The 12,490-nt window shown below is 31.8% G+C and overlaps 2 protein-coding genes across 2 annotated transcripts; both read left to right on the top strand.

The window, feature by feature from the left end:
• Positions 1-114: 114 nt before the first annotated feature.
• LOC140431917 (uncharacterized) lies at positions 115-2,020 on the top strand (the record flags this gene model as incomplete). The annotated part of the gene is made up of 3 exons (XM_072519785.1): positions 115-279; positions 421-1,543; positions 1,902-2,020. Coding segments are annotated over 3 exons (1,389 nt in total), but the record flags the coding sequence as incomplete, so codon positions are not given.
• Positions 2,021-2,412: 392 nt separating this feature from the next.
• LOC140431916 (deoxycytidylate deaminase-like) lies at positions 2,413-11,308 on the top strand. The gene is made up of 4 exons (XM_072519784.1): positions 2,413-2,556; positions 2,611-2,846; positions 2,906-3,119; positions 10,986-11,308. Exons 1-4 carry the CDS (start codon positions 2,531-2,533, stop codon positions 11,149-11,151), a joined length of 642 nt encoding a protein of 213 aa, XP_072375885.1. The 5' UTR covers positions 2,413-2,530; the 3' UTR covers positions 11,152-11,308.
• Positions 11,309-12,490: the final 1,182 nt, after the last annotated feature.

Here is a 12,490-nt window from a genome sequence, read left to right as displayed (position 1 = left end):
TTTCAAGGGTAAGATTATTTGAATGGCTCTCTATTAGTATTGAATTTCAACGTTTTTATTCAGTGATTCATTTAGTGCTCAATAGAATATTGATATTGTTAACTTTTTTGACAGTACCATGAAGAAGGTAAACACTCAAAAGGGCACAGCACCAAAGGAGAACACAGCATCCATAAAAAAGACGAGTACGAAAAGAAACAAGAATTCTACGACGAAAGTCATGAAGAAGATGGATTTGAAAAGGATGGAGAATATTTCCATGAGGATAATTATAAAAAAGTAAGTTTTACTGTTTTATCACTCGACTTAAACGGAAGATAGTACTTTTTAAAAGAATAGGACAAAGTTGCAATCTAACTGTGTTTTTTCAATTGTTTAAAAAATATTTTTTCAATTAATTTATTCTAATTTTCTGTTTAGGGAGGCCATGAAAAAGGCAGCTACGATAAAGGTGGCGAAGAAGAATCCCATTACGGAAAAAAACACCACCATGACAAAGGTGGGCACTTTAAGGAACAGAAGGGATACAAAGGCTCAAAGGGACACGATTCACATCATGAACACGAAGAAAAACACGGTAAAAAAGGAAGTGACTCCGGTGGAAAGAAATGGTCATATGGAAAAGGAAAAGGAGGTGGTGGAGGAGGAGGGGGACATAAGCAGGGACATTTACATGAACAAGCTGATGAAACTCACAATCCTATACGTGTTGTTCAGCCAGAAAACCTTCATATAAAAGATGTAGTCAATGAAGCAGCTCCAAGATTAGTTTTAGAGGAAAACAGTCGATATTTAAAAGAACCGAACGTGTTATATCCCCCGTTAAACAGTTTACCTCTGAGTCGAAATTATCCCGAAGTAAATAGCTCTAAACGTAAGAAACATCACCATCTACGCCAACCTCTTCCGATATTACCTAGTTATATAAAGGAAAATCAGTTCATTCCCATTGTAAGTCCAATTCAACGAAGAATGGATGATGTAGCTGATGTAGAAGATTCACCGGAAAGTTCCAAAGAAATCTCCGTTCCGCAACAAAAATCTAACGACGAAAAACCTGTTATAGAAGAAACTAAAGAAAATACGGATGAATCCGATGACGAAAAACCCGTTATAGAAGAAACTGAAGAAAATATTGAAGAATCTAGTTTAGTCAAAAGTGTTCCAACGACAGATCAAATCGTTCCTTCTAGTGTTCCTAATTTCGAAGACCATGAAGATCTTCTAGTCAAACATGAAACACTACTAAATAATATGTTCGAAGAAACTGAGCCAGTTAAGACAGCATCAACTAAAAAGAATAATAAAATGATACATATGTTTGGAAACGATGCGGAAAGCTCAGTAGAATATGAGGATCTATTATTGCCAGATGGTTCTTTAGAATCGAACGAAGAATTAGGATCTTATAGTATTTATAAACTAGGAGACTACCGGCAACCGGAGAATGTTACTACGACATTAACAGTTGCTGAAGAAGAAGAAGAAGAAGAAGAAGAAGTAACTACTCTTAAGCCGCTTTCTACAACAATTATAAATACAGGTAAGTAAATAAAGCCAAATAGATTGTCACATAACTAGTATTTTTAACAAATGAAAGAAATAAGTTTTAATACAGGAAACGGTAATGTTATACAAACTTAAAGGATTCTCTGAAAATGCAGTACACAATGTCATTTCGTATACCACAATTTTATAATTGTACATTCATTCATTTCAAATCACCGCGTTGTCAGATTTTTTCGCAACCCTATGCAAAATTAGTGTTAGAAATTTTCTAATTACTAATTACATAAAATTAGTAGGTACTGTTCCATGAAATTTTCATTAGATTTAATGATTTATTGCTGTTTCTTGTCTTTATTGTTTCGTAATTCAGTAAATAATTTTAACTGTTTTAGTTAATGAACCTGAAAAAAGCGAAACCCGACCTGTAGTCTTTCAAGAACCTTTGAGCACGTCCATGAGGCCCATTGTTGTAATGGAAGAAACGGAACGTTAAATATGTGATATATAGAACGCAATATTTATATGTTTTTACTTAGTATTGTTATTTATGTTATTTTGTTAATTGTTTTTGTTGTAAGACTGTTTTACCATTAAACTATTTGAGAATTAGTGAATTTAGACCTTTGAAAAAACAATTCAACAACGTTGTAAGTGATAAAATCAGTTCTGCATAATAAAATCAACTATTATGCAAAACCGGACAACAACCAACAATCCATCTTGTGGGTTTTTAAATTCTTATAAGATGTTCTTTTCATGGTAAAAAATAAACGTTTTTATTTCTTTATCTAATAAAACCCTTCCAAATTAGCCACTACCTACGCCTTTGCAAAATTCTTGATACAACTTCATACTAGTGTAAGAAGTGGGAAGTTACATCAATACATTTTTATTTTTATAACATAACCTAATTGTTTATAAATAAGGATAAGGATACGCAATTTTAATTTTATTTTTATAAACCATGCTTTAAATTTGTGATAAAACTAACAATAATAGTGTGAAAAGGGAATTAAGAAAAATGGACAAGGTGTTAAATTCATCAAAGTAAGCTAACCTTTCAATACTACTACAACTATTCTCTAAGCTTGTTAATTTTAGAAACTTTGACTCAAAACGGGAAGACTATTTAGAATGGGAAGAATATTTTATGGCTACTGCTTTCTTGGCAGCCAAGCGAAGCAAAGATCCTTGTTCTCAAGTTGGTGCGTGTATAGTTAACGAAAATAACGTTGTTGTTGGAATAGGTTATAACGGAATGCCCAAGGGATGTCAAGACAATAATTTTCCGTGGGGTAAAATGTCAGAGGATCCTTTGCTCAATAAATATATGTATGGTAAGTCAAAAATTAATACTGTTAGAAATCCATTAGGTCAAGAAACTGTTTATTTTTAGTGTGCCATGCAGAACTGAACGCTGTACTTAACAAAAACAGTGTAGATGTGAAAAATTGCATCTTATATGTAGGTCTTTTTCCTTGCAATGAATGTGCTAAAGTTATTATACAATCCGGTATAAAAGAAGTTGTTTATTTATCTGATAAACATTGTCTTAAAGCAAGTACAATTGCCTCAAAGAAAATGTTTGATGCTGTAGGTATCAAATATAGGTAAGTATATTTTGAAAAAGAAAGGAAGTAATATAGACAACTTACATGATATATAGAGCTAACAAGTATGTTTGTGTTAATATGTACAAATATAGCAAGTTTTTGTAACTTTATGTTGTTGCTTCTCACCTCCCATTCACAATCCTGTATTTTAATGGTATTTTTTCTTTATTTGTTTGTCGTAGGTGCTTTCACCATTTTGTGATTTCAGCCATATTATCCATTATTGTGTTTTCAAATTTAATTCTTTCTATATTTTGTAAGTACATATTACATTAATATCATTGAAAAAATGAACTATGAACATTAATTATGCAATTAGAGGACTAAATAATTAAATTTCTTTACTTTTTAGATGGTTCGTTCTGTCTATCATGGTCAGGTCAGTTTAAAATTTTTTTAAAAAAAAGACTGGTCTAATTATCCATGTTGGAGTTTGGTTAAGGTTTATAAAATAAAACACATAATTGTTATGAAATTATTGATATATTCCACATTCAGAAAGGCATATCAGTTCTGTTTAGCTGTTTCTCAGGAGCTGAACTATAGGATTCTTCTCTCAACATTAATATTAAAAAGTCATATTAACAGTGCTGTTCTTTTTTCTTCATCTGTACTGAATGTATTTCTTGTTTGACAGCGTCCTTCAAATTTCACATTAGAATTGAAAAAATCAAACTAGTTGTTGCATAACTGAATAAAATCAGCATCATTATTATTATAAGAAGACTTTTTTTGATGTCAGTCCATTTCTCCTACAATATTTAATTGCTTTGTTTTTCATATTAGATAAAAGTTTAGCAGCAGCATAAATGTTGTTCTGTAAATTTATTAGTTAGTTGTAGAGTTAGTGTTACTTAATTCTTAAGTAGATATTATTATAGAGCTTATATAGGTAGAGCTTTATCTTGAAGTCGGTATACATAAATTACCACTTTGTAAGCACAATTAAATAACAAGAAAGTCTGAATTAACAAATAATTTATATAATTGAATCACAATGCATAAAATAACACTATATTCAAACAAAAAACTAAAAATATATAGTTTCCAAATGATTTCCGTTTATTCTGTATATCTTGTACAACTTTTAAAAGTAAACAAACTTTTTTACTACTGGTAAACCTTGAGCATGCTGTGGAGTATTTGATATGGCTTATGTGACAGGTTGCACCTATTAATGCACTGTCAATCCTGTCAATCTGTGATCACTTCTTTAAGTTTCATTGAAAAAAAAATGCAAATGATCAGATGCAGCAACAAGTTAACCTCAAGTTTTTTTTCAAACGAATTTATATTGATCACACAAGATTTTGTATGGTTAAAAAGTATAAAGAGGGACATCAGACAAGAAGAAGATTCAAAGACCAGAAAAATGCTCGCTGAGAAAAATATACTTTAAGTGAACACATTATCAGGATCTAGCCATGTGGTTGTAGGGGGCAATCAAGCTGCGATGTAGGTACAGCGCCGCAATTACTTGAATTTTTTAACCCATTCTATGGTTATGTTATTTATTTTCGACTGAACTTCAGTAAGTATGGAGCTATCTATTGATTATCATCATTTTTGTGATGTTGATATGATGTCCGCTCTCCTCTTCCACTCCATTAAACATATTCATTATCTCTTGTAGTTCATTCATATTGTCTGCTATATCATTGGCTCATATTAGATTATCAATAGGAATACCATTTATTTTGATACCTTTTTCGCATTGCTGTGCAAGCAGAAATATCTTTTCTACATAAATTTTGAACAGTAGTGAGAGAATATAACCCTGTCTCACGTCTTTGTTTATTTTCATTTCATACATACATTTCATGTACAGGAACAGTTGGTAATTTTTAGTTCTACTTTTTGATTCCAGTATAGTTGTATCATTTTTGTCTTTACTATTGAGCTCATTTTCATTTAACGTCTGTATCTTAAGCCCCTGCATCAATTGTCAAATGCCTTTTGGTAATTAATGAAGCAAATGAAGACATGTTTCCTTTTTTATAGCATAAGGTAAAGTTGTAGCTTTAGAATATACGATGTATTATTAGAGCGTAAAGGAATATGATTTGATAGTGTAGAAGAAGTAACAGCAAAAGCGGTGGAGGTTCTCAAGAAGCTGAAAGGACCGTACTTTCAGCAGTGCTTTTAACAATGGAAAATTCGGTTACAGGGTTGTCGCGATTGACTAGAAGAGTACATTGAAGGGGATAATCGTTCTCATGTAATTAGTTTGTGATAAAATATTTTGCAGCACACAGCTCATAAAATTTAAACTAGCATAATCAAATACACACTTCAGGACAAAATTATCGCTCCACTGCTTATTTTGTTGGGTAAATGATAAATAAAAGGAGATAACAGTAATAAAAATAGTTTAATTATCATTATATTATCAGTTATTGATAATTTCTTGTTTTTAATTTTTCGTTGATTGCCCCTTAAGCAAATAGTTTCGTCTGTAGCGTAGCCTATGCCTTGGGAGTGCATCACAAAATAATCAGCAGAGCATTGCAATTTTTTCGGAAGAACTAAAACGCACAAGAAATCCAGCACCAATATGACATAGAGTACTTATGAATGAGATGATATTTATTTGAGCTTCAATGTTCTGAGAACCAGAACTTGTACCAGTCGTACACGTAAATCATTTAATTAGAGAAGTATGTCGTGTCGATATTTCTAATCGTGTAGTTAAGTAGAAGCAAATTTGAATAATATAATAACACGGTATTGTCTAGCGGTCCTCTACTCGCCAGACAATACCGTGTTGGCCGTTTAATATTTGCTAGACAAGACGTAGGATTCAATGTACTTGATAGATAGATAGATAGATCTTTATTTAAATAGAAAAAACCTAATATACATACAATATAAAGAAAGTACACTATACATTTTTGATATACTGTTTAAGTAGTAACATTTTGTAATAATTGAGACTAGTACATTTTTTTACAGATGTAGGTAACTGATTAAATTTAAGGAAGCTTTTAAAAATGAGCGAATTCATCGTACTTTTATACATAGTTCTAGGTACATATATGTCATCTAAACCTCGGGTATTATAAGAATGAATACTTTTGTTGAAAGAAATGAATTCTTGGAAATATTCAGGTGATAAGCCATTTACTATTTTGAAGACCAAAATCATGGTGAAATAAAACAGTCTATTTTCAACACAGAACCAATTTAGAGTATTTAACATCGTCCCAATTGGGGTACGTCGATTTGTTTTAAGAATTATTCTCATTCCACGGTTTTGTAATTTTTGTAGCAAATATTTAAATTTGTGATTTGAGAATCAAGCAAGCTATATTTATGTTTGGTTGTGAAAACCATTGCCTTTGTTTTTTTTTCACATTTAACTTCAGTTTATTCATTTTTAAGTATTTATTAACCATATCTAAAATAGTGTTCTAGTGATTGGAAGCGCGTCTTGCTTATAGATGAGACCAAAATTGGATTTTGAACACCAGATGCCAGTCTAAAGCCTGTAAAAGAGCAGGTGAATGATTTGCCCAAACATCCATTACTCTTCTCTTCCAAAAGGAAGAAATGTCATGTTTTAGAGAGGTGTAGCCTATACGAGGTAGTACGTAATTTTATCCCTGTACTCAATGCACTCAGATATGTGCTGGAGATTCTTGATGGACATTTAGTTTAATTTGCACCATTTATAGAACCAGAATCTTTGTTAGTGCATAATAATGCTGAGCCACATGTCTGCGGATGCTCTTCTGTACCTCGGTAAAGTAAGAATTACAATTTTAAACTGGTCCCCACGAAGCTATTTCCTGAATCTAATAGAACCAATAGATAAAAAGTCATCCTCCTCGAATTGTAGCTGAATTGGATCAAGCTGCTCATGATGAGTGGGAAAACATAGCACTGCAAACCTTCTAAAATAAATTGTACTTCGCTGCAATGTCGCACGCGAAATCAATTTTTTAAATAAAATTTGTATCAACGGTAAAAATTCGATATCTTTTGATCGGAGTGTCCTATCAACAAAAATCAAAATGCGATTTAAGGGTGAAAAGTGCAGCTTTCTTATGCAATTTTTGCATTTTGCTGCAAATGAAGTCAGTTTCTATAAAGCTGTTAAAAACATAAACGTTGCGCCATTTTTACCATTTTTACGATTCTCGTGAGATCAATAAAATTCAGCACTTCTATTGACCAGTCGCTATATGTTAGAGCCATTTTTTTTTCTCTAAAGATGGCGCTGACTGACGAAGACGATAATTTTACTCGCGTGTTTAAATGTTGTAAAACAAAAACAACTAGCAACATTTAGTGCATAAAGTGCGGTAAATATTTCACTACAGTTGTGCTAAAGTAAAAGAACTAAAATTTGTAAACGAAAGGTTCCTTAATATAAGTGCTGCGACACTGAAAATGATAAAAACGGTGCTAGTTCTAAAAACAAAAATGGAGCGTTGACTACCAAGGAGAGAACGAGAAATTCAACTTCTTAATCGAAAAATCCGATAAATGAAAAAATATAAAATTTTGCAAGAAGATAGTAAATTATTACAGGAAAACTACAATTTATTGAAACATTCCAATACCATATAGCAGAAAACGTCACATATTCCAACAATTATTGACAATAAGAATGTCAAACAAAAACCTTGTTTGTAAATCGACCACTCAAGAAGTCACCTATGCCAACAAAACAGCTGGTCAAGTGCAAGGTCAGATGCAAGCAAATATAAACAATCAACAGTTGACAAATAAAAAGAAAAACAATGAAGAACTGAAGACTACCTCTACACGAAATATAATTAATTCCCAAGAAATAAAATCTGCAGTACAAAATGGAGTTGCACACAATAAAATAGCTGAAATGCAACAACTTAGTGAAGGGCCGAATAATACAGAGAAAATTCAGGTGAATAGATGCAGCAAAAACGTAAGCGCAGGCGATTCGTTGTTGGAGGTAACAAAGAAAATGATTCTACTATACAGACTGTCCCTAGATTAATTCATTTGCATGTGACTAGACTCGAACCTGCCACCACACCAGACAAACTCAGGAATACTTTAATCTCTAAATTCCCTGAAGTAGTCTGTGAACCTCATGAGTCAAAGCGGCCTGATCTCTATTGTTCTATGAAATTTAAACCAAACAGAAAATTTAAAACAAGCTTGGAAACTCTGAGATAGCGCGTAGGAGCTATTGTGTCGTTTTTTCAGAAAAAAGGATTCTGCAGCAGACTTCCGAAGTAGTGGATCCTCGGTGAGACGGCTGTTGCCATAGACACGAAACAGTATAGAATTGCACTTGATTTTTATGCATTTAACTGTTCTTGCAAACAATAATATTTAGATGGTACACTATCAGCCCCGAATGAAGTCTTCTGTGGGAGTACCACAAGGTTCGGTTCTTGGTCCTCTCTTTATTGTTTTTATCAACGATATCAACAAGTTTGCACTACTTCTAATCAAATTATTGAATATGCAGAAGATACAAGCTTCATTATATTACATTATCAGTTGGATCAGCTGGTGAGCAAGCGCAATACAGCATCTCAGGAATTTAGTAAGTATTGCAACGACAACGGTCTTAAATTAAATATAACAAAAACCAGTTTTATGAGATTTTTACCAAAGAATATAGCCCCCTGACTATGATCCTTATCTATATATTGATCACAAGTCCATTCAAATGCTGAAGTAATTTTTCGGACTGATGCTAAATCCAAAGCTAAGTTGGGAAGATCACATAGATAAAGTAACCTCGACACTAAGTAGTCGTTGTTATATAATTCGATTTATAGGGGATACTGTATCCTTCCATATATTAAAACTAATGTACTATGGCTTGGTGCAGTCAGTCCTTCAGTACTGCTTAATATTTTTGGGCTTGTCTCTATATATGAATAGAGCTTTTATATCTCAAAAAAAAATACTACGAACTATGTTTAAAGTATCACCAACTACATCATGTAAGCCACTATTTATAAAAGCTAACATCTTAACTCTTCCTAGCCTATATATTTTACAGCTAATAATATATATTATAAAAAAAACATTAGCAAAAATTCTTTAAAGTTCATTCGTTTAGCAAATTCCCATCTGTCAACAAACGCACGTGTTGATATTCGCCGTCTCATTCGTCAAGAGGCTATTAAAAATATAATTTATTGCCTTAAGTCAGACAGATTCTCATGATACAGATCCAAACTTGCCAGCATGTTTAAATTCAAATTGTATCGTGTTGATTTTTAAGTTAATATATTTTATTTAAGTGTTATATTTATGTTATAGTTATTGTTAAGTTATTTACTGGTCGTGTTGTGTTTTAGAGTTTAGTTTAATTGTGATTTAATGATTAAATTTCAAGAAATTTACACTAATAGTTTCAAAAGTAAATATTTTTAAAAATCATATGATACACATCAAATTTTCATATTACAACTTCTTTAGCTTTAGCTTCTCAGCTTCTTTTCGATTGCACAACTACGTTTTTCAAAACTGCTAACTTCAGCTACAAACCGCACAGAATGTCGTCTTCGTAGAAGCATCTTCCGTGACGTGAGATCGTTTGTAATGTAAAAGTTAAATTCAGCGATTTTTTAAGCATTATTTCAAATGCTTCATATTTTATTTGCTGCCAAAACTCGAAATCGGAATTTCATGTTAGGTTTTAAAGATTAGGCTCTATCAATGGAAATTCTATAGTGACCAGTCAATGGAAGTAATATAATTCGATTGATTTCATCAGAATTATAAAAAAATGGAAAAATCGCCATCGGTTTATTTATTTAACAGCTTTATAGAAACTGACTTCATTTGCGGCAAAATGCAAAAATTGCATACGAAAACTGCATTCTTCACCTTTAAAAGCTATTTTAATTTTTGTCGGTAGGTCACTCTAATTAAAAGATATCGAATTTTTACGTCAAGTTAATACAAACTTTATTTAAAAATTGATTTCGTGGGCGTAACTGACATTCAAAACCGCCGGTCGCTTCAAGCGTTAATTCTGAGAGAACGGTTCATTCTACACAAAAAATACTAATAAACATTTTTGTTCAAAATTATCTCAGCTACATTTTATATTTGAATCATTTTTCTGTACGGCGTACAGATTCTTGGTAAATCGATTATTTCCGCTTTTTCCCCTCTTCAAGGGGGTCTTTTAGGGAGAAGTCCGTTGTAGGAGTTGTAAACTTTTTTGCATCTTTTTTGGGGTCCTAAATTGATATTCTCAGTAAAATTAAGCTTGGTCGTATGATTTTTAGAGACCAAATCTCTGGCGTGTGAACTATTAGCCGCTCCAGTCCGATTATTTTATTGCCACAGCTCATAAATAACTATGAAAATAAAATACACACTCGCGGACAAAATTATCGTACCACTGCTTATTTTGTGATAAACCATAAATAAAAGCAAATATCAGTAATAAAAAATTGTTTTTAATTATTGTTATATCAGTTATTGGTCATTTATTAATGATTTGAATTGGTTCAAGCTGCTCATCATACGTCAGAAAACAAACGCCACCAAACCTTCCAAAATTTAATAACAAAAATAATTGCAATCCTCTGTATATTATTAGAAATATAGCCTGGCGCCTGGAGCTATTGAGTTTTTTGTTTGAATCCAAGTTAAAATTCTTTAAAAATTGAAAAATCTCTCGCAACAGAAAACTTGTTGAATTACATGTAATTTTTTCATTGTAGGTGAATTATATACAGTAAAAAATACATTTATTTTTCTCCCGACTTAAAATAAATAAATAAGTAACCTTAAACAAAGTGCTGTTTTTTTGTCTAGGAGTGTATCGTATACTTTCCGAATACACGAAATGAAAAGAAAATACCGCAAAACGAAAGACTTCTAATATTTTTACATTTTTAGGCAATTTATTCCAAAACACTCCAAAATTGTGATAGATTTCAATGAAATAAATGAGAATCCTATGACGCAACTTCCAGAAACGCCTATAAAAGATGTCAAATGTCAAAATCAACTTGCAACGGAACATAAAGAAATATGTAATAATTTAGAAAAAATACTTTTATGACAAAAAAATCTTGTTTTCTTTTAAGTGGCCAAAAACAGAAGGACGTCTTTTATATCATACAGTGTGTATAAAAAGTAATGTAATTTGAATGTATTTTTTAAGTATTAATAATCATATTTTTTAAAAACATATAACCCTAAACGTTTATTTACAAATATTTATTGCGAAATTAAATAGCAGAATTAATTAGTTTTGCTTAATTTAGATCCTCAAAGTGCCTTCCCTTATCCTAGTTGATAATCGATCACCACAACTCACTAGAATCCTTTTCTATACCAACCTAGTCTAAACAAGTAAATAAAATATGCATAATTTGTGAACAATTTTCCATCTGGAGTTTTCTCCATGTTCCTCTAATAACCAATTGATATGAAATCTCTCGTTATCTTACTTTTAGTTCACACTGGATGAATGACATAAAAGATAGGTAATCTTATTTTCGTGTAATCTCTATACTTAAATCAGTGAAATCGCTTTATATTACATTTGTATCGAATCAATTATACTGACATTTGTAATATTTATAATGAAATCTGCTGATGCTTATTTTTAGAATAAAATGTTGAACACCTTGTTTCTTTTTCTCTGTATCCTGTATCCGTCGAGGCAAAGATTGGCTTCGGAAGTTGCCTTTGTGAAGTGAATCACAAGGGTACGTGTGAGAATATCACGTCACACAGTATAAAAAAAATGAAAAAAATCTGCCTTCCTGGGGACAATGGAAACACAAAACTTGCTGACTGAACGGCTGAATTACAGAGATTAGTTTTGTAAGAACGATTGAAAATCCTGAGGTTAAAAAAAGGAAAATTATTGAGATTTTGAAATACAATTTATTATTCAGTATCCAGTTAAAATGATTACAATTATTCTTATGGAAGCATATAACTCGCAGAGGTGCTTCTGTCCATAGTCCCCTTACCCTCAAGGAGACTATGGCCAACCATAAAGTAGATACCATGGACAATGCATTTCGCCAAAATAACCTTTATTTTTAAGAAAAACTAACACATTGTATATTCAGAAACGCTTACAAAATCGATATAATACTAATAATTAATGTAAATTGTATTGTGATAAATCTGTATTAAAATAAATCAATCCCCTTATATGCTGCTCTATTATCTTTAATTGGCGGGGTAGAACTACTACAATGCCAGTAACACTCACTGTAGCTGTAGGCTCAGAAGTGAAGCTAAATCTATTTAATGGCATATTTTTCTTTAAGAATCTGACCTCACAATCTGTTTGACCCACATTATCAACTTTCTAACACGTCAAGCCACAAAATTTCTTAACACGTTTTTTTTCCAAAAACTTTGGTAATAATGTAATCGCC

This window comes from Diabrotica undecimpunctata, unplaced genomic scaffold, assembly GCF_040954645.1.
Source record: "Diabrotica undecimpunctata isolate CICGRU unplaced genomic scaffold, icDiaUnde3 ctg00001123.1, whole genome shotgun sequence".
NCBI classification, from domain to species: domain Eukaryota; kingdom Metazoa; phylum Arthropoda; class Insecta; order Coleoptera; family Chrysomelidae; genus Diabrotica; species Diabrotica undecimpunctata.
Note: the sequence above shows the minus strand (reverse complement) of the source record. Positions and strands in the feature narration are given on the sequence as shown.